At 40.8% G+C, this 25,600-nt stretch overlaps 1 protein-coding gene across 6 annotated transcripts in view; it reads left to right on the top strand.

The window, feature by feature from the left end:
- Positions 1–2,127: 2,127 nt before the first annotated feature.
- The window catches only part of INTS10 (integrator complex subunit 10), a 37,132-nt gene continuing 13,659 nt past the window's right edge, over positions 2,128–25,600 (top strand). For 4 of the 6 annotated variants that reach the window (XM_028124050.2, XM_028124056.2, XM_088020983.1 and 1 more), the window contains exons 1-13: positions 2,128–2,329; positions 2,920–2,987; positions 4,180–4,283; positions 4,999–5,138; positions 7,129–7,210; positions 8,103–8,243; positions 8,874–9,045; positions 9,480–9,649; positions 10,584–10,717; positions 15,208–15,361; positions 16,715–16,797; positions 17,870–18,022; positions 21,225–21,333. In XM_028124050.2, the coding sequence (XP_027979851.1) occupies positions 2,201–2,329; positions 2,920–2,987; positions 4,180–4,283; positions 4,999–5,138; positions 7,129–7,210; positions 8,103–8,243; positions 8,874–9,045; positions 9,480–9,649; positions 10,584–10,717; positions 15,208–15,361; positions 16,715–16,797; positions 17,870–18,022; positions 21,225–21,333 (1,639 nt within the window). In that variant the 5' untranslated portion in view covers positions 2,128–2,200. Of the gene's footprint in view, positions 2,330–2,501; positions 2,739–2,919; positions 2,988–4,179; positions 4,284–4,998; positions 5,139–7,128; positions 7,211–8,102; positions 8,244–8,873; positions 9,046–9,479; positions 9,650–10,583; positions 10,718–15,207; positions 15,362–16,714; positions 16,798–17,869; positions 18,023–21,224; positions 21,334–25,600 lie in introns of those variants that run through there. The other 2 variants (XM_088020980.1, XM_088020981.1) reach the window with 2 other exon arrangements.

The following is a 25,600-nucleotide window of genomic DNA, read 5'->3' as shown; positions in this document are numbered from 1 at the left end:
ATGAAGTTTAAAAACCAAATCAGTCACTTTTGCCACTCGAAAATCCTTACATAGCACTTTAATAAAATTAAATAATGAAAAAAATTTGAGCCAGCAATGTTTTCATGATCTGTTATAAGATAAAAATTACTCTGAGCTATTTAAGTTTACATTTTCACCCTTCTTTTCTACAAAGCCAAAAGAATTCTGTCACCAGGCAATCCTGGCCTACAAAGTAATGGCACGATTAGGCTATTGCTGTGCATAATCAGAGGACATTAAAGAGCATCTTTGGAACCAGAATGCTTCCTCAAGTACACAATCAATAGATAATGACTGATGTTAATGCAGTGAATCTAGCTAAGATATCTTTGGGGCTACTAATGAAACAAAATCAAATTTTAAAAATTTTGAGTAAAAGGGCACCTGGGTGGCTCAATCGGTTAAGTGTCTGCCTTTGGCTCAGGTCATAATCCCAGAGTCCCGGGACAGAGCCCCGCATCAGGCTCCTTACTCTGCTGGGAGTCTGCTTCTCCCTCTAACCCTCCCCCATCTCGTGCTCTCTCTCTCTCTCAAATAAATAAATAAAACCTTTAAAATTTCTGAGTAAAGGGGAAGATAATTAAAAGTGCTACTTTTAGAATGGTATCATAAACTAAATAGCAAAATAAAAGAGCTTGGATTTGACAGCAGTGGTGCTTTATACTATTTCTTTGTGTCTGCCCTTCTTGGTACTTATCTCTAAAGTTAGCATACTAACTCACTATTAACTTTAAGATCATTTATTTATAAATTATCACAATTAGTAAGAATATATTAGACCTTATATATACCCATGAATAGTAATGTATACATTCATATTTATTTAAAATATTTTTCATGTATATAAGTACCTAGTATTCTATTTCTTTTAATTTTTTTTTTTAGTTATGTGTCAGAAAGAGAGAGCACAAGCAGGGGGAGCAGCAGAGGGAGAGAGAGAAGCAGGCTCCTCACTGAGCAAGGAGCGCGACGTGGGACTCGATCCCAAGACTCTGCGATCATGACCTGAGCCAAAGGCAGACGCTTAACAACTGAGCCACCCAAGCGTCCCAGTAATTTCTATTTTTAAAACATACCAGTTTTGAATCATTAATCTCTTGGCTTTAAATCAAATAAATCGAAGATATCAGTGGTAAATAGAACTTGCTAAAACTTTTTGTATATAGAACTTGGATTGAAAACTAATGAATCCACATTTTGGTACATTCTTCCTACTAGGCAAGTAAGTATTGCTACTCCAGCTCTTAAATTCGGCCTCCCCTTCACCAGAGCAGGGAGACTATTTCGTTTTCCTTCTCTCAAATGGAAAACAAATCTGGAGTTTTGGTGAAAATGACACTGATTTGATGGGAAGACATCATTAAAATGGCCTATTTTTCTGTAGGCCACATGTCCATATCATTGTAAAACCTCTGCTGGGACAGGAATAATCTTTGTAGCTTCCACTGCATGCAGCAAAACACTTTCGAAGTACTAACTACTGTAATAACTCAAAGCTTGTTGCAGAAATCAGCAAATAAAGGAGTAACAATATAACGGGACATACTTAGAAAAGATAAAATGCACCAGAACGAACGCTACGCACTACGTTGCCCCTCTGTGCCTTGGCCCCTTATCTGGCCTCAGACTTTTTCCCATAAACCTAATCCTGGGCAATGACCCAGGGACAGGTTCCTAAACTCCGCCCAGGGCCGAGGAAGCTCTGCGCGCTCCTTCCCGCCGCCTTCTAGGCCGCTCTCTGCCTTTTCCTCTCAAACTTCTTTCCAGCCTGGTCCGGGGTACCAGACTCGAAGACACCCATGGACCGCCCTTCCGCAGACCTCCAGGAGAGGGATGGAAGAACCCGCCTAGGCAGCTCGGCGAGGACTGGCTCTCGCGCATGCTCCCTGACTGGACGAGAGTCACGCTGGAGCCCTCAAGAGTGGGAATCCACTTCTCCACATCTTGCAGGTGACCTGGAAAAGATAACGAAAACACTAGGTCCTCAAAGGAGGAAGGGGCCGGACGGTTACTGAGAGCTGACCGGAGGAGGGTGCTCGCAAAACCCGGAAAACTCTTCCGGAGCGGCCAACCCCGACATGCGCAGAAGCCTCCCCCGCGGCAGCGGCGGCGGCGGCGGTGTCTCCAGAGCCGGAAGGTAAACGACCTCAGCTGCCCGCGGCCCGACACCTCCTGGGTTATGTCGGCCCAGGGTGACTGCGAGTTCCTGGTGCAGCGAGCCCGGGAGCTGGTGCAGCAGGACTTATGGGCAGCCAAGGCTTGGCTGATCACAGCCCGCAGCCTCTACCCCGCCGACTTTAACATCCAGGTGAGGTCAGGCCTGTGCACGCGGCTGCCTCCGTGGAAGTGTGAGCACTTCGCCCCACCGGGACTGCCCTGGCCGCCAGCTCTTCCCCCCCCCCCCCAAGGCGGCCCGCCTCCAGTCCGGCCCGCCCCGCTCCCTCTCTTCCCACTTCTCGCCACCTCCCCCGCCCCGCTCTCCGACACCCCTCACACGCCCTCTCTCCCGCGAGGCGGGCACCTGGAGACACAGCGGACCCCGCTCGAGGTCCGGGTGGCTGGAGGCGTGGGGGTGTTTTGCTGCTTGGTGGCCGGGACGGCACCGCATCGCCCCTGGGAAAGGCCGTTCTCTCGCTCGCTCATCATCATGGCAGCCATTTGTTTAGTGCCTACTACTTTTGAGACAGTATTCCTCCAGTCTCGGGGACCGAAGGATTGTAAGTGAGCTCGAGGGTCGCACTCGTAAGCCCCATGGCTCTGCGCCACCAGGTGGATGCTTTGCTATCAGGCCCTCCCGGGTTGGGGGTGCTCAGTGAAGGCCAGCTAGCGCGGCAGGCGGTGAGCGAGAACCAAGCCCCGGGCGGAGGTTGTGACCCTCGGGGCTGATCTGTGTTGCAGTATGAGATGTACACCATCGAGCGGAATGCCGAGAGGACCGCCACCGCCGGGAGACTGCTGTACGACATGTGAGTTCAACTTGCACTGCCCGGGATCTCTCGTGAGGTTTTGTCTGTGTGTGGAAGTGGGAGTTGGGGGATCTTCAAGTTCATCTACATCTCTGGTATCTAAAGCTTACTTAGTCTTACGTCTGACATGCCTTCTGCAGAGAAGTCTTCTTATATTTTATTCTTGTTAAAACTTTTCTTTACAATAATTTATTTTGCTTTGGAAATAATAGTGCTCTGCAGTTCAGACAATACTGAAATATAGAGAATAACAAGTGCAAGTCCCTCCAACTCAACCAGAGTTAAGTGTTGTGTGTCTGTGTATACACAAATGTACTGTGTACATACAATACATATAAGTTGGTTTTTGTGGGGAAGGGTTACAAAAGTGAAATCATGCTACATACCTCACACTGCAGCTTGCTTTCTTCACCCCCGGCCATGGAGGGATGCCTTTATTTTTCAGTATGTAGAGCTCTTTTTCATATTGCCATAGCATTTCATAATACTGGTGGACATTGAGGTAGTTTCCAATTATTTGAGATTATATTCAGAGTGTCAGTAAGCAATTTTGTACTCATATTTTAGTGTTTTTCTGTGGAGTAGATTCTTAAACATTGATTTTCACAGTCAAGGGTATACATGATACACTATCAAATTACTCTCCAAAAAATACTATTCCAATTTACATTTCTACTAGTAGTGTATAAGAGTGCCTGTTTTCCCACACATTTGCCAGCATTGGAAATTATCAGTCTTTCTATCATATTTTAATTTTTGCCAGTGTGAGAGAAAGTGGTATCTTACTATTTTTTTAAAAATTTGTGTTCATTGTATTACTAATAAGGCTGAGTATCTTTTCAAGGGTTCTCTTTGGCTGTATTCTTTCTGTGATTTGCCTTTGCCCACTTTTTCTTTTGGGTAGGTTTTTTTTCTTTTTCTTTTAGTTCTTTTTCCTTGTTGATATTTAGGAATGCTTTATATATTATGGTCACTTGTTTTTTCACTTATAAAAAACTCTAAAGACTTTTGTGATTAACTTCATTTTCCTCAGTTTTTATTTTTATATCTTTATTTTGGCTTGTTTCGGTATGTCTGCATATTCACTTATAACGGAGAAATATGTGTATTTCTCCATATGCTAATGTTCTTTTCTTTTTGTAATACTATATAGAATCTGACATTTTAATTTAATGCATTCATTTTAAAATAGGTTTGTGAATTTCCCAGATCAGCCGGTGGTGTGGAGAGAAATCAGCATTATTACATCAGCATTAAGGAACGATTCACAGGATAAACAAACCCAATTTTTAAGAAGTAAGAATGGAGTGATAACTAATGGTGTATAAATTACCACTTCTGAAATACTAAGTTATATATAGTAATTTCACAGAAAATTCAACATCTGTGGTATTGGTACCCAAATGTTTGTTTGTTCTTGACAACTGAAGTCTATTCAAATGGTGTCACTTGGTCCCTTGAGCATTTGTATAGAAACCTCTAAGCTTCCTTAAAGGGTGTAGATTTATCAGTTAGCCCAGGGAATTGAATATATTTTTAACAGATTTTATAGTGATCAGAAAGCATCTGTAGATTAGGCAGATCTCCACAAAACAGGAGAGAAACTTTTAGTGATTTATGACCTTTCTCATTAACCTTCATTCTGTGTTGGTTGTGATAGCCAATCAAAGATTTCAAATTCTGGATAAAAAAGTGGGTGGTTTAGGTCATTTCACCTTGAAAAAATGCATCCTCTTTATCTCAGCCAACAACAAGCACTGTTGTGACCCTTCACCTACACCATTCTTGTCTTCTGGCTCCAATAAGGCCTCCAAATGTTTTAGGGTCATTCAGCAAACATCTGTGTCCAATACCATCTGACCCAAAAGCCTTCTCGGTTGTAGGTAAAACTCAAACAGTGATTCTAAATGTGGTATTTACTGTTCTGTACATGAAAATGCCTTATTTCCACTTTAGCTTTAGGATTTTCTTTCTGAAAGAAATTTTTTAAAGTAAAATGTGTTATGTACAGGTTTATTTGAAACTCTCCCTGGTCGGGTCCAGTGCGAAATGTTACTAAAGGTTACAGAACAATGCTTCAACACGTTGGAACGATCAGAAATGTTGCTTCTACTTTTGAGACGCTTCCCTGAAACAGTGGTGCAGCATGGGGTATGACTTGATCCTTTCCTTTTTCTCAAGAGAAAATAAAATCGATCAACACATTCATCAGTTGGGTTAGAAGCTATAATGGGAATTATTCTAAAACAGAAATTCTGAAGAACACTAGGTAAGATTGAACTTCAATCAAGGAATCTTCATCAGTAAAGCTGAAAGGATGTCACTGTCCTCAAACTTTATAAATTTCCAGAGGAAGTAAGTTTCCCGTCAGTGTAAGGAAACAGTCACCAAGCTTTGACAGTCGTATTTATTTGCAATCTGTAAAGTACAGTAAAGTTTTTTTTTTTAAATCCTATTCCAGAGGTGCCTGGGTGGCACAGTTGGTTGAGCATCCAACTCTTGATTTTAGCTCAGGTTGTGATCTCAGGGTGGTGAGATTGAGCCCCACGTGAGGCTCCCGTCTCAGCATAGAATCTGCTTGAGATTCTCTCTCCCTCCCTCTCCCTCTGCGCCCACCCTCCCCCGTGTGTGCTCTCTCTTCAAATAAATAAATCTTTTAAAAAAATCCTATTACGCTGTAATCAACAATGTTTGAATTTAACTGAGAGCCATAGTCTATAGTCTTGACAGGCATGTTTTTCATGTGCTTTTCTCTCTATTCCTTTTATCTGTAATAATTATTGAGTGCTATTGGCAGGCATTGGTAAGTGTTAGGTATCTCCTTCCATACTCCCTAGACCCCTTGAGGTAGACAGTATCCCACTTTACAGATGAGGAAACTGAATCTTAAATATGTTCATAACTTCCCATAGCTAGTAAGTGGGAGATTCAGGATTCGAATCATTAACTCTATTAATTCAAACTCTGTTGTTTATTCTTACCCACACTTATCTTTCAAGCTTCTGGCCCCAGTTAACCTTTTCTATACCTCCTTCTATTAGTTTCCTAAGGCTGCTATAACAAAGTACCAGAAAACTGAGGGCTTAAAACAACCAAAATTTATTCCTTCACATTCTGAAGCTGAAAGTCCAAAAGCAAGGTGTGGGCAGAGCCATGCTCCCTCTAAAGGCTCTAGGGAAAAATCCTTCCTCCCTCTTCCTGGCTTCTGGTGGTCACCAGCAATCTTTGTCATTCTTCAGCTTGCAGCTACATCATTCCAGTTTCCAGTTTCCGCCTCTGTTGTCACATGGCTTTCTTCCCTGTGTGTCTGTGTTCCTGTGTCTTTACATGACCGTGTAAGGATTGTAGTCATTGGATTTAGGGCTTGCCCTAACCCAGTGTGCCCTCTTAATTAATTGCATCTACAAAGACCTTACTTTTTTTATAAGATAAAATATATATAAGGTCACATTCTGAAACTCTGAGTGGACATGAATTTTGGGAGGATGCTATTCAACCCAATACATTCCTTGATCATTACTCAACTGTTAGCTTTTCATGTTTTATTATCTTTTCCATTGTTTTACCCCTACCCCGTGCATCGCCAAGTGATCCCAAGGAAGATAATACAGATGTCTGGGTGGATTTTGATAAGCCTACTTTCTACTCTGCTAGGGAATACATGGTAGAAAGTAATGGAAAGGTGGCCTTAAAAGCCAAACAGTTGTGTCCAGCCTAGCCAAGGCTGAATGACTGGCTACTCCTGACAACTCCTGAAAGTGGTAAGGTTTGTCAACATAATACATCTTGATGCAGAGAATACAGTTTCTACATTTTGTAGAAAATCTCTACATCTCCTTTATTATTCTGACTAGTTCCAGTGCTTCCTTTAAGTTTCTATAGACATTTTAACGTCTTAATTTTGCTAGTTCACAGGAGGGATAACCAAGACAAAGTAGTCAGTGGTCAGGTGAATTTGGGGTTTCCTTCTGAGCTGTGTTGCTGATATATTTTGTTTTCTAGTGCTTAAAATGAGAATATTTGTTTCTTGGGGAAGTTTGCATATATAAGCTGTTTGTTAAATTTAAAAAGCCATTTCTTTATATAACTCTGACATCTTAAACTGTAACATGTTTAAATGATTAACTGTATTTTGAAACAGGTTGGCCTTGGGGAAGCATTATTAGAGGCTGAAACTATTGAAGAACAAGAATCTCCTGTTAACTGCTTTAGAAAATTATTTGGTAAGAAACATTGTATTTTGTATCATTTCAGGGATAAGGTCATTTGTGGAAAGCAAAGGAACTTTTCATATTATAAAATTTAAATCCTTGTTTATTTTTTTAGTCCAAAAAGCATTTAAACAACTTCTAGGGATGCCTAGGTGGCTCAGTCAGTTAAGCGTCTGCATTTGGCTCAGGTCATGATCCCAGGATCCTGGGATTGAGTCCCACATCAGGCTCCTTGCTCAGCAGGCAGCCTCCTTCTCCCTCTGTCTCTGCCCCTCCCCCTACTTGTGCGCGCACTCTCCCTCTTTCACTCGCTCTCTGGCAAATAAATAAAATCTTATATAAAAAAAATAAACAACTTCGGGGCACCTGGGTGGCTCAGTCGTTGAGTGTCTGCCTTCGGCTCAGGTCATGATCCCAGAGTCCTGGGATCGAGCCCCACATCGGGCTCCCTGCTCCACGGGAGGCCTGCTTCTCCCTCTCCCACTCCCCCTGCTTGTGTTCCCTCTCTCACTGTGTCTCTCTCTGTCAAATAAATAAATAAAATCTTTAAAAAAAGATAAAAAAATAAACTAAATTTTTATTACATAACATTTGATTCCTCTGAAAGAATATGTGTAATAATATATTCAAGTATGAGGCATAATAATAAACATCTGAATTGTCACCCAGTGTAAGAGCTAGACCCTTACCCGTAATGTAAAATCTGCTTATGTATTTCCTTCCTCACTCCACCCACTAGTGTCCCTTTGCACTGAAATTTTTAAATTAATGGACCATAAAGGTTTTTTCCCTATATATTTTAGATACTACAAAAAGTGAACTCTAAAATAAATTTTGTTTCTATCAGAATTGTAGGGTAGACAGACAACTTAATTGTTTTTTTCTTATTTTTCCTCTTCAACAGTTTGTGATGTCCTTCCTCTAATAATTAACAACCATGATGTCCGATTGCCTGCCAATTTATTATATAAGTACTTGAACAAAGCAGCTGAATTTTATATCAATTATGTCACTAGGTCTACTCAAATAGAGAGTCAGCATCAAGGTAAGTGAGAATATCCTGCAATTTTATTTATACAGACTTTAGTAAATTGCAAACTCAAAAATCCCTCATCGTTCTGATTATTCTCTGGATGCGTACCAAGATGGTTCCTGGAAAAAAATACCGCAGGTAAGAAATAAGACTTTTCTGGAACCAATTTTACCCTTTGAAATAGTCAGCTTGTGGAACCATAATATTAGGGTCCTGAGCTCCATACATGTACCATAGCTCAAAGGTCATTTCTTGCTATACCAGTAGCCAGTTGTGGGTCCTTCAACAAAACACATAATGTGTTGGGATTCTGTGCTCTTGCCTTTTTTATATATATATTTTTAAAGATTTTATTTATTTATTTGACAGAGAGAGACACAGCAAGAGAGGGAACACAAGCAGGTGGAGTGGGAGAGGGAGAAGCAGGCTTCCCGCAGAGCAGGGAGCCCAATGCAGGGCTTGATCCCAGGACCCTGGGATCATGACCTGAGCTGAAGGCAGATGCTTAATGACTGAGCCACCCAGGTGCCCCTGTGCTCTTGCCTTTTGAATAGGGATTCAGACTTTGTCTTTCTCTGTCAAGTACTACATACGTAGTAAATAGTAAGATTAATTATAGGATTCTTTTTTCTGACTTCCCAGGTACCCAAGAAGCATCTGATTTAATGTCACCTAGCAAACGGAGCTCTCAGAAGTACATAATAGAAGGGCTGACTGAAAAATCGTCCCAGATTGTGGACCCTTGGGAGAGGTTGTTTAAGATTTTAAATGTTGTTGGAATGAGATGTGAATGGCAGATGGATAAAGGAAGACGGTAAAAAATGTTCATTTCTAGAATTGCTTAGCAAGCCTTCTGATACTGTATATCTCAGGATCTTTAAAAACAAAAACACTTTCTTAAAAAGCATATAATGTATAGATACACTTTTCTTTGGACAACTTCTATAACCTTGGCATTTATGCAAAAGAGGGTGGTTTTCCACTTTATTAAAAGATTCCCAACGGAAGTATGAACTTGTAAGATGCTATTGAGCTTGAAGCACTCTTTGGCATTCAGAGGAAAGAGTAGCTACTTTGTCGTGTCTATGTCCTGAAATAGTGGTCTGATCACTGCTCTAATTCAGAAGGGGAATTATGCATGCCTCCAGCTACATTTGGTAAATGTCATGCTCCTTTTGGGGCTTTTCTCTAGACCTTTTGCTGATAAGCCGAGTAATTAAATACTTTTTATCATCCTTCATCTTTCAGAAACTATGGTGATATTTTGCATAGAATGAAGGATCTCTGCAGATACATGAACAACTTTGATAATGAAGCTCATGCAAAATATAAAAACCAAGTGGTTTATTCAACTATGTTGGTCTTCTTTAAGAATGCATTCCAGTATGTCAACAGCATACAACCATCTCTATTCCAAGGTTGGTTAAAAAATTCAAGAGTCTCCCAAAATACTGCTTCAGCTGGGGTGATGAAGGTGATGAAAATGTTTACCTTAACATTGTTCTTGGATCCAAATCATTGTGGGGTGACACCAGTGTTTTTTTTAAGTTGTTGGTAGTTTTTATGTAAGTACGTTTTCATTTAAAATTTCTATGTCAGGGTGCCTGGGTGGCTCAGTCGGTCAAGTGTCCGACTGTTGATCTGCACTCAGGTCTTAATCTCATGGTTGTGAGATCGAGCCCTGCATTTGGGCTCCACGCTGGGCATGGAGCCCACTTGATTAATTAATTAATTAAATTTCTATTTTAAAGAATGTAGTGGTACTGTGAAACTAAATACAGATATTTAGTGCCTCTATTTTGAAAAAGCAGCAGATGTAGCAAAGTACGGAAGTAGATTTCACAAAGGCTTTGCGATAGACAAAGATTTTTTTTAAATAACATTTTTGCTTATAAATTGTAAAAAATGTGAAAAACAGAAAGGTAAAAATGAAATCACCTACCCATCCAATATAATACAGCTCATTTTTGTGTATTACCTTATAGTCTTTCATATATTTAGATTTTGTTTGGAATTTATAGCTATAAGATATTATACATATAACTTCATAGTCTTGAGTTTTTGGCTAATATCATGATTCATGATCACTATGAAAAATTTGTAGATACAGGGAAGGAACTTTCATTTGTAATCTGTCATTGAGAAAGAACCTTTATTAATAATCTCGTGTATATCTGTACAGTCTTTTTTCCTATTCATGTATACTTGTTTGTCTGCCTAACTGGGATCACACTGAACATACTTTTTAATGACCTGTATTTTCAAACGACAGCTGAGTAAACTTCCACCTGATATTAAGTTTTATTTTCCTTGCCGCATTTTTAAGTGTTGGTGTTTTCCCCCCATCCATAGGTCCTAATGCCCCAAGCCAAGTTCCACTGGTTCTTCTTGAGGATGTATCAAATGTGTATGGTGATGTAGAAATTGACCGTAACAAACATATACATAAAAAGAGGAAACTAGCTGAGGGAAGAGAAAAAACCATGGTAATCCTTTCAGATATGATTATTAACAGATTATGTGTTTGTGGTTTGCGGGAAATGAATGTAAAATACAACTTTGGAGCTAAATTGATAAAGCTTAGGTCTTTGAATTATAATTACTGTGTAAATCAGCGGTTCTCAACTGGAGGTGATTTTGCCCCCCAGGGACATTTGGCAGTGTCTGAGGACACTTTGATTTCCACGGCTTGGTGGGGAGGAGTTGCTATGAGTGTCTCCTATGTAGAGGCCAGGATGCTGTGAACAGTGCTACAGTGCACGGGACAGCCCCACAACAAAGAGTTGTCCAGCTCAAAAGGTCGATGTTGAGAAAGCCTGGTATAAGTTAGTTCTACCTGTCATGACTGAATGGCATCAATTAAAGGTAAAAAGCAAAGCCAGGTGAGCTACACTGAACATCTAGACAGGGTGCTGTGCTGAGCCCTGGCCTCAGAATGGAAAGGGCTGAGGTGTTCCAGCTAGGAAGTCATTAAAGCCAAGGGGAGATGTTGAAAAGGTTTCATGAAGGAGGTCAGCATTTGAAATCAGCCTTGAAGGATGTAGCAGTTTTGTCATTTGGAATTGGAGGGTGGATTTTGTAAAGAGAAGACAGTTTGCACAAAGATGTGGAAGGCCAGAGAACCTGAAGAACCATTGGTCTTCTGTTGGGGGCCAAGCAGCAGGCCTGGGCAGAACAAGTGATTTCTAAACTTATTTTAAAGCAGCAGATTCCTTTCAGTGAAAACTTTCGTGGAGGCCCGGCCTGTAACAATACAACAGTGGAGGTGCTCCAGGTCAGGAGTCAGCAAACTTTTTCTGTGAAGGGCCAAGAAATAGTGTAGGCTTTATAGGCCCAACGGTCTCTGTTGCAGCTCCTCAGCTCTGCTGTTACAGTACAAAAAATAGCCGTAGACACTAGGAAACAAATGAGGTGGCCATGTTCCAGTAGAACTTTATTTATAAAAACAGGAACTGATCTGCAGGTCATAGTTGGCTAATCCCTGCTCCAGGTGCAATACCACAGGGGAGCCAAGAGTCTCCCCCATTTTCTGTCCCCTCCCCTCTCCTCCTGTCAGTCCCCTTAGCGCTTCTTCAGCCCCTGAGTTACATTCCCTAGACCCGGGCATGAGGAGAGATGTGCCTGAAAATCAGTTCAATCTGATGTCTTTGTAAATTGTACTGTATACCATAGAATGGAGCAGGGAAGACAAAGCCTTTCGGAAGGCTTGTGAGTTTATCAAACCTTCTGATAAACTCATTTGTTTCCTCCCACAGAAAAACGCACACATGCACGATTTCACAAATAATTTCCAAGGTTGAAAGATGTTTTGAAATCCAGGCATGAACCCCAGGTTGAGAACTCTGCTAACCAGGCTTTCCTAGATGTCCTCTGATTCATGTTTTAAAAAGATCACTAAGGCTGCTGGGTAGCTCCTCTCCCCTTCTCTCCTGACATTCCCAGGTGGGGTCACTCAGTAGCTCTCCCTTCTGGTTTCCGTGTGTGGTTTATCCAGGTACTTCACATTAGGACCACAGACACCCTTCCTGCCATGTGGATAATACGTCATCTAATACAAGTTTTAAGTCAAAGCAGTGACATGTCCCACACAAATCGGTATAAATAACATGGCTCCAGCCATCTCTTTCTCTCCGTCCCCACCACCTGCTCCCTGTCCAAGCCATCCCAGTCTTTCATACGTCATCAGGGGTGTCCTCTTGTCTCCCTGCTTGCACCCTTGCTCCCCACCATCTCTTCTCTGCCCAGCAGCTTTAGTGAGGTTTTTAAGACCTGAATCAGACATCACTCCCCTGCTTTACTACCTCTGTGGCTTCCCGTCATGCTCAGAATAAAATCCAAGCTCTTCACGTTGGCTTCAAAGCCATTACTGAGCAAGCCTTTGCGTGCCCCAGACACGCTGGCCTCTCTTGCACCTCCCATGCTCTGAGCCCCTTTCTGCCCCTGGATCTCTGCCCCCGAGCTGTGCCCTCAGGTTGGAGTACGTCTCTCTGCCAGGCTGTGTCCTTTTCACAGCTCTCAGCATGGACATTTCTCCCTCTGAGGCCTCCTCGAAATACTCATCCAGTTTTCTCTATTAGTCTGTTTTAATTCTGCATAGCCCTTATTGCTGTCTGTTTCCTTGTTTCTTCATTTGTGAGTCCAGCCATGTCTGTCTCCCGATTAGTTCTGTACAAGCTCTGTGGGGCCAAGGACATTGTCCATCTCGTACCCTGGACATCTGGACAGTGCCTGAGCCACAGCTGGCGAATGAGTGAACCCCCACTCTTCCCTCAGCCTTGTCGTCCGGGCCATGGCATAGCTGTTTAAACCCTCTGGCTCTCTGGTTCCTCCTGTTTCTCACCTCTCATGTGTCATCTAGCAGGCCCTGCTCTCGTACTCTGGCCCTCCAGCCAACCTGGGTTTCCGTCTGCTTTTGTTTTTACTCTATTAACTGATTTTTCCTGGTGTTCATTCTATCCCACAGTCTGCCCCCGACCTGCCACGAGTCCAGCCATGTCTGTTTGAGCCCTCACAGCAGAGGACATAAAGCTCAGCTTACAGATTCATCTTGTTTTACTCATTGTGTTTTGCTTTTAATAACCGAACATCTAAAAATTAGGAGATTTCTCACAACAGTCGAGATGTCTGACTTCTTTAAGAATTGGAATATCTGATACACTGGCCCCTGATGCTGGCCCACAGCTGGGGCCAGATGGAGGCTGCCCATTTCAGACAGGCGTACGTTCTCCATGCAGCCTGATTCCCTGGCTCACATGCCGTGCCAGGTGGCTGGAGCTGGGGGACTGTCCTCTCCTTTGGGCAACCCATTTTCCACCCACACATGCTATAGTCAGGGTTCTCGCTTACAGCATCCGCCTAGAACTTCAGAATGTACTTTTGCATTTCAAAATCAATTTCTCTGAATTATAGAAACCGTTTGGAAACTATTCTCACCACACCTGAGATCCCTTCCATAAATTGCCAATCCTGTTTTGAAGCAGGAGTGTTCTCTTATAAAATTGCGACAGTGAGTACCCCACTCATGTTAGTATATCCTATAGATTGGCAACATGTGGCAAGGAACTGGACCCTGATGAAGTAGGATACCTAACAGGGTCTGACTGTAAAAAGGAATCTGGGTGTGTGTCGTTATCGGGGAGGATAAGAATATGGTAGCTAAATAGAGTAGGCGGGGAGGGTCCCCAAGCATCAGGGACTGGCAGAAGAATACCAGGCTATGAAAGTGGGGGGAAAAAGGTGGGTAGTGGGAGGGAAGTGCTTATTTTTTCTGAGATCAGCTTGAGGAATGGAGCTTTTAGCTGAAATACTTGTACATACTTTTGAATCATCATAGTGGTGTGAAAATCTGTAGGGAGAATTTAATTTGGGTCATTAAGTTAGTAAAATTACGTAGGGATAATAAGAGTTAAGAAATTCTCAGCAAAATAAAATTAAGTGGAGCTGTTTTACCTTTACTATTTTTTGGCAAAATGTCTGACCATGCTCACTGGCACTTAAATAGTTGCAATTCTCTGAGACCTCTCTTTGGCTTTATGTTTCTTGAGATGAAGAGCAAGAAAAGTAGGGTTCTTTATTATAAACTACAGAAGGCCTTAATAGATAAGTGCAGGCAAATGTAATTCCTGGCCGACACCTTGCATTGGGGGAGCAGAGCTAGAAAGGGTTGGCGTGGGAGAAGTTGTGTATAGGGAACAAAAGATTAGGAAGGGTCATTTCTCCGATTCTTAGGGCATTTGGGCTTTAATTTTAATTCCTCTACATGATAAACTTATTGGGAAGCAAATTAAATTATTTCACGTATTAAAAAAAATAAATGACAAAACACATGCCACGTAAGCTGTATCTGTAAGAATCTAATTGGGGGCTTTTATAACATTGATACGTTTTTAAACTATTGGAGGTCTTAACCCCATGGCTTTACTTAGAAGCCAACATAAGCTTAGAATTTATCATCAGAAAAACATAAGCTTAGTTTTTAAGGTAAAAATTGAATGTGTGAGAGTGAAACTATCTTCATGGTAGTATCCTTTGATATAAAATCCATACAGTAATCAGAATTGGCGGTAATAAACATAACAACGTCCAAGTACAGTTGACCCTTGAACAACATGGAGGTAGGGACGAGGGACGCAAACCCCCCCCTACCCTGCACAGTCATAAATCTGTGTATAACTTTTGACTCCCCCAGAACGTAACTACTAATAGCCTGCTGTTGACCAGAAGCCTTACTGATAACATAAATAGTTGATTACCCTATATTTGGCATATTCTATATATTATATACTGTATTCTCCAACACAGTAAGCTGGAGAAAAGGAAATGTTGTTAAGACAATCATTAGGAAGAGAAGTACATTTACAGTGCTAGACTGTAAAAAATCCATACGTCAACGGCTCTATGTAGTTCAAACCTGTGTTGTTGACAGGTCACCTGTATATGACTTAAGTTAATCACCTTCTTCACCTTCTGTAAGCAGAGTTCAGACGACGAAGACTGTTCAGCAAAAGGAAGGAATCGTCACATCGTAGTCAATAAAGCAGAGCTTGCTAACTCCATTGAAGTGCTCGAGAGCTTTAAGCTAGCCAGGGAGAGCTGGGAATTGCTCTACTCCCTGGAATTCCTCGACAAGGGTAAGAACATGCTTGTATTAGTGCTGTTTAATGTGTTATGTACAATCAGTGTGCTTACAAAAGCATTCTACTTGAAACAGCAAGAACACTTAGAGCTAAATTGCTTACAGTAGTTCCACAGTTTATAGGATTCTTGAGCAGGACATCTAATCAGTGACTAATATCCAAATGATCAAAAAGATACTCAAATGATTATTTACATCTTAGCTTCTACTCTGAGTGTTTATTATAACTACAGTGGGGTGGAGTTTGAGGGAGACATTTGTATTGCTGGCCTCCTTTCTTTTTCTTGCTGGGTTTGTTTTGTGTTTTTAGTTGTTCTGTCTGCCTTGTGTCTTCCTTAGGTCACGTGTAGCTAAGCATACAAAAGGTAATGCTATTTTTATCTGCATTAACTCCATTGCCTGAAAAACTCACCCTACAGAAAGCCCGTTTTCCTTTGAGAATAGACCTAAATCTACAGGGAGTTTTACAACTATTAAGTATGTCAACATTACTTAGAAATTACTAGCGCGTTGCTAAGCCATGGAATTTTACTCTGCTTTGGAGTCAACAGTGTGTTTTTATTTTCCTTCTGACCAATGGACCTTCGTCCTTGGGCCTGCTTCCGTCACGTGCCTGTACAGAACCCTTGGTCAGAAGTGTCATGTCATTTTTTTCTAGGTAGATAGAGCATCACTCCATCTCTCCCGGTCACATCTAGAATTGTAAACGTGTATGTGACCTTTGGGGATGGGGGTAGTTTTCCTTTAGTTATAACTTGACTTTTTAAAAAATGAGTAAAAGGGTGCCTGGGTGGCTCAGATGGTTAAGCGTCTGCCTTCGGCTCAAGTCATGATCCCCGGGTCCTAGGATCGAGCCCTGCATCCAGCTCCCTGCTCGGCGAGGAGCCTGCTTCTCCCTCTCCAACTCCCCCTGCTTGTGTTCCCTCTTTCGCTGTCTCTCTCTCTCTGTCAAATAAATAAATAAAATCTTAAAAAATATATTTAATAAATAAATAATGAGTAAAACTCTTACCTTGTATCTTTGTTTTCTGAGCTGGGTGAAAATAGAACAATACCTTTTTCTGAGGAGAGCAAAATAATTTACAAGATAAATGAGGTTGAACAGCTCTTGGAACATGGTGTGTGCTTAGTATATGTTGGGGCCTAATAAAAATACTGCTTGTGGATTACTGATAAGTATTATATTCTAACTTTACTATCTAATTAAAATTCTAGACCATTGTTTTAGAAATCGAAGTCGATAGTTACTATCCATTTTTTGGAAGTTTGTCTCTTGTTTTGCTGGGTTTGTTTTGTTTTCTGCTTCTATGTTAACATGTTTTTGGTAAATCTGCTTTTCAATTCTCAGAATTTACAAGAATTTGTTTGGCCTGGAAGACAGATACTTGGCTTTGGTTAAGAATCTTCCTCACTGATATGATCATCTATCAGGTAGAGTGATGTATATTTTAAGTTCCTCTGTCTGTATAGGATGGTTATTACTGTGAACCGACTATAGCATGTGGGATGTGTCTGTTCCTTCTGTAGACTAGTTGTGCTCTGAAGACATGTTCTGTCTTCAGTGGCAGAAGGATTATGGTCCACTTTCATCTCAAAAAAAACCCCCAAAATGACAAGGCCACGTCTTCTGTGTTTCTTTTAATATGTCCAGCCACACCCCTCTGTGAAAGTAAGATTTTTACTTTTTAATAAAAGATGACTACTTCTCGCCCCTCCTTCTCTCTACTCTGATGGAGTCCTTCTGCCCTGCCCCACTGTTCTTGAGCTACTTATGCCTGGAATGGAGAGAGCTAATAATTCCCTAAGAAGATGCAGAGCTTCCAACCTCTGTTGTCGAAACAGACAGGTTGCTGCTTCCATCCTACATAAAGGAGAAATGGTATGAGTAGTAAAATATTTATAAGAAATGGTATGTCCAGAATGTGTTTTATCCAAAAGCTTGTGTTATTTTATTTAGTCTTAAGACTTAAGACCCAGGGTGCCTGGCTGGCTTAATCGGTAGAGCATGTGACTCTTCATGTCGGGGTCGTGAGTTCAGTCCCCATGTTGGGTGTAGAGATAACTAAAAAATAAATAAACTTAAAAAAAAAAAAAGATTTAAGACCAGAAAGAAAAATCTTTGTACGTATAAAGTACCTCCATAGAGAACCCTCCGCCTAGCTTTAAATAAGTTGGTTTGATTATTGCTAAGTCTCCTTTTTCCTCCTCAGATGATCAAACAGAGCTGCTTTATTTGTAGTTGCTTTATTAACTCTGGCAATGTTTCTTTCTTTCTTTATTTATTTGAGAGAGAGCATGGGAGAGGGGCAGAGGCAGAGGGAGAGAGTCTTAAGCAGACTCCGTGCTGAACACGAAGCCCGACTCGGAGCTTGATCTCACGGCTCTGAGATCACGACCTGAGCCAAAACCAAGAGTCAGATGCTTAATCGACTGTGGCACCCCAACTCTGGAGATTTTTTTTTTAACAGTGTTTTTCACCTCCTTGCTGTTATGTCTTTCTTAGGGTCAATATAAAAAAGCAATAGCCAGCCTGCATCATCTAGCAGCTCTCCAGGGGTCGCTTCCTCAGCCGCAGATCACAGGACAGGGGACCCTGGAGCATCAGAGGGCACTCATCCAGCTAGCGACCTGCCACTTTTCTCTAGGGGAGTACAGAGTGAGTAGTGTGCGCCTTGCCCAGGGACCCTCAGATGCACTCAGCTACCCTGGGGCTTCCTCTTTTCCTAGAGTGGCCTTTTAATTCAGTGCATGTTTATTTGAAATAGGATTTTTCTGCCTAGATTTTATCACCTAATCTGCTGGTAAAAATCTTGATAATTTTGTTTTGCTTAGTTTTCTCTTTAGTTATAGCTTCCCTGAAATTAGGCTTTGGTACTTTTCAGATTTCCTCCTTTTCCATTTTGTTGGAGGATGGTTTCTTTTATTCTTTGCTTTCTTATCTGGAATCCCTTTAAAACAGAATCAGTCCTGTTGTACTTGGACAGAATAGGCATTTACTAAGTGGGAAATGGAGGATTTCCATTAGCTTGTCTGAGCCTCAGATTCTCTTTTTACACGATGATGACACCTCATAGGGGTGTTTCAGGAGCAGATATGTAAACAAGTCTGTTTCCTCTGTGATTGTGAGCCCCTCTTATCACAGGGTGGAGACCATGTGCTTTACCTTCGAATCTCTCATAGCACATACCACAGAGGTCTGCACAGCTTTGATACTTAATAAATGTTTGAATTCAATGAAAATGATAAGCACATTCTTTATTCTTTATACAGTATAAATTCAAGGCCACAATTTAACACACAAACTCTGATTTCTTCTTACCTTTCTATACGTTAAGTTGATTACTTTGTGATTAGTAACCCTGAATAAAGTTTTTAAACTTCAACTTTGAAATATGATTTATAATTTGCTATGATGATATTTAGGAGGAAAGAATTAGAGAGCACATAAAGTTTGTGCATTGAAAATTGAAAATACTTTTCTGCCATTATATATGTAATTATCAGGTACCTAATTCTAAGTTTCAATGAATTCCTCCTGAGAACTTGAGAGCACATATTTATCCACGCAGATATCCATATATTGTGTAAAATTAGAGAGTTACACAAGGCACTGCTGTTCAGCATCATATTAGGGAATATAAAATAAACAGATTTAATCAAGCTGGGCAAACTCATTCTCTTTGAGGACTTCAGTCAAAGCTGATCACTATTAGGCCTACATCCTTAGTTTCTCACTTAACCTGCTTTTTTTTTTTTAAGAATTTATTTATTTGACAGAGAGAGAGAGCGAGAGCAGGAACACAAGCAGGGGGAGTGGGAGAGGGAGAAGCAGGCTTCCGGCAGAGCAGGGAGCCTGATGTGGGACTTGATCCCAGGACCCTGGGATCGCGACCTGAGCCGAAGGCAGATGCTTAACAACTGAGCCACCCTGGCGCCCCTTAACCTGCTTCCTGAATCTCAGCTGCCTTCAGCTGTCTGTCTTCAGCTCAGACCCAGTGTGTCCAGATGTGAGTTTCCTTCGTTCTCTGGCCCTTAGATGTAAAACTCTCAAATCATGGTTGACTCTTACTCTGGCTAATCATTTTGATTCTTCCAGTGTGAAGCTAATATCTTTGGTGTAGTGCGCTTTATTTCCTTTGCCACCACTCTAATCCATGGCTCTGAACTGAGATTTTTGCCGATAATCTTTTTCCATCTCTAAGTTATGGTTATTGCTTTCTACAAAATTGTTGTCATTGTTCCACTTAACTGAAATATTGACTTCCTTGGTGCCCAGAGTTGAACCATGTGCTGGGGGTGGAGATATAAGCAGGGTATGGGGAATGGGGGATCCCTAATTCAGGACATATAATTTGAGTTACAGAGAAAAGTGCAACTATTTATAGAAGACAGTTAAAAATCAAATACTAAGTGTTATGCCCCTGACATATGCACAGTAGGCATTCAGGAAAGGGTGTTTTCACCAGGGTCCATGTAGTCAAGGAAGAATTTACAGAAAAGATTGGCTGGAGGTGGGCATATGACCCTGGAGAACACATCATGGCCCCACCACTTACTAGCTCTGTGACCTGGGGCAAGTTACCTCACTGAGCTTTCTTTTTTTTTTTTTTTTTTTAAGATTTTATTTATTTATTTGAGAGAGAGAATGAGAGATAGAGAGCACGAGAGGGAAGAGGGTCAGAGGGAGAAGCAAACTCCCCACTGAGCAGGGAGCCCGATGTGGGACTTGATCCCGGGACTCCAGGATCGTCATATGACCTGAGCCTAAGGCAGTCGCCCAACCAGCTGAGCCACCCAGGCGCCCCTCACTGAGCTTTCTAACTCCAGTGTTCAAGTTCTTAACTACCAAGCTGTCAAGCTTTTAAAGCTGGAGCTTCACAACGCTATGGCCCTGGGTGGGTTCTGGATGTGCCAAGAGACTGACGCTCTCAGTTAGCTGTGGCTTGAGGCAGCTAGGGCCCCCAGGTTAGTGCTGCCAGCTCTGAGCAGCCTTACAAGTATTTTCTGGATGCGCCAAGACATGAAAAAGGGTGGGAAGCATAGGTTTAACACTCCACTTCCTCATCTGTAAAATAGGGATAATAAGAAGGTTGTGCTAGATGCATAGAATACACTCCCCAAATGGAATCTGGCTGTTATTAGAATTTGAACAGGTAGACCGAAGGTAATGGCTCACTCTGTGGATCGAGAGCAGCCTGCTCAGTGTGGCACTTGAGGCTTCCCTCCTCACAAGTACTGCATTAGACCGGTTTTTCCTAAACCACGCCTTCCTTCCCCTCACCTAATCACCTATAAACAATACCCAGCCCTTCCCTACGTCTTTCTCTCCTCTGAAAACCCTTTCTTCTGTTTTCCACATTCCAAATTCTTCCCTCCCTTTAAGGTTGAGATAAGAGTAACCTTCCTACCTGAAACTTTTCCAGCTAGTTTAGCCTGTGTGTGTTTCTCCTTCATTTTAAATTATGCTCTATATCATACCATGTAGTTCAGTACTCTGTGTACCCATTTTGTTGATTTTTCTATTCAGTGAGTTAGTAAATGTCTTTAAGATGGACCACTGTGCTGTTAAACACGTGGGTAGTTTAGTTAATACTTGACTAATTTTTAATTTTTGTTCTTTTGTTTTAATAGCAAAGAATGAGTTATTATTCCCCCAAAGATCTAGTACCTCGATTCAATCTCAGTTACTTTTTCTACATTTGCTGTTGAGCAAACAGTAATGATCTCATAGAGTCTTGAGGTAGTGCTACTCCATGTACACACATTGCCCAGTTGTCTGCTACACACATTAGTGTTCTGTTGATTTGCTTTCAAGGATAAAATTTCAGATTGGTGCTTTTTCATCTGATCTGCTTTAGATGACATGTGAAAAAGTCCTTGATTTGATGTGCTACATGGTACTCCCCATTCAAGATGGAGGCAAATCACAGGAGGAACCCTCAAAAATAAAGCCCAAATTTAGAAAAGGTACAGTGACAAGTTTTATTCTTATTTTGTAAATATGGCTGTAGGACCCAAGGCCGGGAAATTCTTTAAGATTCCTGATGAAATAATACTGTGTGATCTAAGGGGTTTGACAAACTGTATAAAAAGTTAATCCCTTGCCAAGCTTGTCCTTGGTACTGATTTCATAAGCACCTGTAAATCTGTCTTTCTTCGAAAGTTCTCTTCACTTCCCAAGTTTGTTATCTCTGAAGAATATCCGTGAACTCCTTTTCCCATCTTTACCAATTCTCGGAAAACTTCCAGATGATTCTTAGTTAAGAAGTGTCTCCTAGCATTTCCCTCTCAGGCTATTTTGAGCTTTACCTCAAGTAGCACATTGCTTGAAAAACTACATAAATTTAGTTGTAATGCTTCTACAAGAATGGAAGAAAGATTCACTGTCAGGGTTCTAAGTTTCCACGTTAGAGGTTAGAAAAAGATAAACAAATGAAACCCAAAGAAAGTAGAAGACAGGAAATAACAAAGACAAAAATCAATGAAATAGAGGAAATTAGAAAAGCTAAACATTGTTTTTTTGAGAAAAAATTGGTAAACTCCTAACAAGATTGATGAGAAAGTGAGCACAAGTTACCACTAGCAGGAATGAAAGAAGGAATGTCACCACAGAGCGTACTGAAATCAAAAGGACATTAAGAGAATAAATTATTAATAACTTTATGCCAATAAATTCAACAATTTAGATGAAATGGAAAAATTCCTTGAGAAACACAACTTGCCAAAACTGACACAGAATGAAATAGAAAATAAGAATGTTCCTACATCTATCAAAAAAATTAAATTGTTATCAGAAACTTTCCCACAGAACTCCCGATCAAAGTGGCTTCACTGGTGAATTCTGTCAAGCACTTCAGAAGAAATAACATCAACCCTACACATACCCCTGGAGAAAAGAGAGAAAGAGGGAATGTTTCCCAATTCAGTTTTTAAGGTCACCATAACCTAACAGCAAAACAAATAAGAGCATTACCAGAAAAGGACATTAAAGGCCAGTATCCATCATAAACATAGATTCCAAAATTCCCAAAAAATCTTAGCAAATTGAATACAGCAGTATATAAGAAGGATAACACATATGACCAAGTATGCTGGGAATGCAAAGGTGGTTTAACGTAGAAAAATCATACACTGTAATATCACCACTTTAGCATAGTAAAGGAGAAAAATCATATGATTCTCTTAATAGATACAGATAGGTTCTGTTATGTTTGCCTTTATCATTCATGATTTTTAAAAAATCTTAGCAAACTAAAATAGTTGTTCCTCAACATCCTTAACTATAAAATAGCAAATGCTTTTCCCAAGATCAGCAACAATACAAGAGTGTTTACTCTTACCACTTCAATTCAGCATACTGGAGCTTGCAGCCAGCACAATAGGGAAGAAAAAGGAAGGCATAAAGGTTGAAAACAGAAAACATATGTAGACTGCGGCTACGTATGTGGCTACATGAGACAAGCCTACGGAATCTCCAAATAGAATAACATCCAAAAACATGAAATACTTAGGGACAAATTTATTGAAAAGTATGCAAAATCATGTTCATAGATTGGAAGACTCATATGTGTTAGGGTTCCAATTCTCCCCAAATGTATCTATAGACTCAGTGCAATCCCAATCAAAATCCCAGGAGACTTTTTTTTGGTAGAAATTGACAAATTTGATTCTAAAATCCATAGGGAAGTGTAATCTAGAATAGCTGAAACAGTTTTGAAAAAGATAACAAAACTGGGCAACTTACCCTACCTGATAGCAAGACTTTTAATATAAAGCTACAGTTACCCAGACAGTATTGGCATAAGAGTGAAAAATCCAGAAAGAGACCCATACAAATATGGTCACATGATTTTCAGTGAAGGCACCAGAGCAATTCTTTGGAGAAAGGAAGGCTTCTTCAACCAATTGGTGCTGGAACAAAGGGCCTCTGGTGTAGCCAGAAAAAGGATCCTCAAGCAATCCACATCCTCAGGCATGTCACATTATTCACAAAAACTAATTTGAGATGGAGCTGAAACTAAATGGAAAAACTAAAATGATAACATTTTTTTGGAAGAAAAAGTATTGCTCTCCATGCAGGGGCCCTGCAAGTGGCAGGCTTGGAGCAACCCTCCTCCCTTCCCTGGGAGGATTGGTGGGGGTGCAAACCACAGGAGCCTGCAGAGTTTGGTGTGTACACAAAAGTGAAGACTGCTTTTCCCTGAGGGCTTACTGAAGAGAGAGGGGCCACAGTGTTTCGGCTCCGGGACTGGAGATTGGCCATTTTTATTTTCATCCTCTAAAGTAGCACAGAAAGCCTTCAGGGAACAAAAGCCACATAGAGCAACCCAAAACAGCTTACACGGAGCCCACCCCCCTGGCAAGGGGCAGTGCACCTCTGCCCAGGCAAAGACACCTGAGAATCAGGGCAGCAGGCCCTTCCCCCCAGAAGACCAGCTGGATCATCAGGCAAATACCAAGTTTACAGAGCACACAGAACTGCAAAACTCCAGTGCTAGGAGAAAATAGTATATAGAATTCAAGGTTTTTTCCTGATTCATTTGTCTTTCAGTTTAAAATTTTCCTTTTTTTTTTTCCTTTTCAACTAGTTTCTTATTTGATCAACTTCTTGTTTTTAAGTCTTTTTTTTTAACTTTCATTTTTACATTTACGTTTTATAAATATATTCTTCATTTTTGGCTTCCTTTCACTGTATTCAATACATATATAATTTTTTGCTTTCTTTACAATTTTGGGATATAGTGTCTTCTGACAAACAGACCAAAATAACACCCACGACCAAGTGGATCACCCTGTTTTGTCCACCTGGGAAAGTATATTCTCTTCTTTTTCTCTTTTTTTTTTCTTTTTCTTTTCTTTTTTGGTTTCTGACCTCTTCAGATTCGTGTAGTCTGTATTTGTCTTGGGTCGTGGTTGATATTTTTGATTTTGTTCTCTCGTTCATTCATTCTTCTCTGGGCAAAATGACTAGAAGGAGGAATTCACAACAAAAGAAAGAACCAGAGGTAATACTCTGCCACAGAGCTAATTAATACGGAAATAAGTAAGATGTCAGAGATGGAATTCAGTATAACAACTATAAAGTTAATAGCTAGGCTTGAAAAAAGCATAAAAAACTCTAGAGAATTTCTTAGTGCAGAAAGGAGATCTAATCAGGTTGAAATTAAAAATGTTTTGAGATGCAGTCTAAAATGGATGCTCTTAACAGCTAGGGTAAATGAGGCAGAAGAGAGAGTCAGTGACATAGAAGACAAGATGATGGAAAGGAAGGAAGCTGTGGAAGAAAGAAAAACAAATGGACTATGAGGGGAGGCTTTGAGAAACCAGCGATACCATAAAGCAACACGGTATTAGAATTATTGGGGTCCCAGAGGAAGAAGAGAGAGAGAGGGACAGAAGGTATATTTGAGCAAATCATAGCTGAGAACTTACCTAATCTGGGGAAGGAAACAGGCATTCAAATCTAAGAGGTAGAGAGAACCCCCTCCCTCAAAAATCAATAAAAATAGATCAACACCCTGACATATATTAGTGAAGCTTGTGAACTTCAGCAGTAAAGAGAAACTCTTGAAAGCAGCTCCAGACAAGAGGTTCTTCACCTACAGGGATAGGAATGGCAGCAGACTTATCCACAGAGACCTGGCAGGCCAGAGGGGCTGGCATGATATATTCAGGGTGCTAAATGAGAAAAACATGCAGCCAAGAATACTTTATCCAGCAAGGCTGTCATTCAGAATGGAAGGAGAGATAAAGAGCTTCCAGGACAAACAGAAACTAAAAGAATTTGTGATCACTAAAACAGCCCTGCAAGGAATATTAAAGGGGATCCTGTAAGTGAAGAGAGAGCCCAAAAGTAAAATAAACCAGAAAGAAACAGAGACAGTTTGCAGAAACAGGAACTTCATAGGTAATACAATGGCACTAAATTCATTATCTTTCAGTAGTTACTCTGCATGTAAATGGGTTAAATACTCCAAACAAAAGACACAATGTATCAGATTGAATAAAAAAAGCAAGAGCCATCCATGTGCTGTCTACAAGAGACTCATTTTAGACCTAAAGACACCTCCAGATTGACAGTGAGGGGGTGGAGAACACTTTGTCATGCTAATGGACATCAAAAGAAAGCTGGGGTAGCAATCCACATACCAGACAAATTAGATTTTAAACTGAAGACTTACTAAGAGGTGAAGATGGACACTATATCACACTTAAAAGGTCTATCCAACAAGAA

Source organism: Eumetopias jubatus, unplaced genomic scaffold (assembly GCF_037043125.1).
Source record: "Eumetopias jubatus isolate StellerSeaLion01/CBP00866 unplaced genomic scaffold, mEumJub1_p1.0 scaffold_2, whole genome shotgun sequence".
In the NCBI taxonomy this organism is placed as follows: domain Eukaryota; kingdom Metazoa; phylum Chordata; class Mammalia; order Carnivora; family Otariidae; genus Eumetopias; species Eumetopias jubatus.
This window is presented reverse-complemented; position numbering and strand designations above follow the sequence as displayed.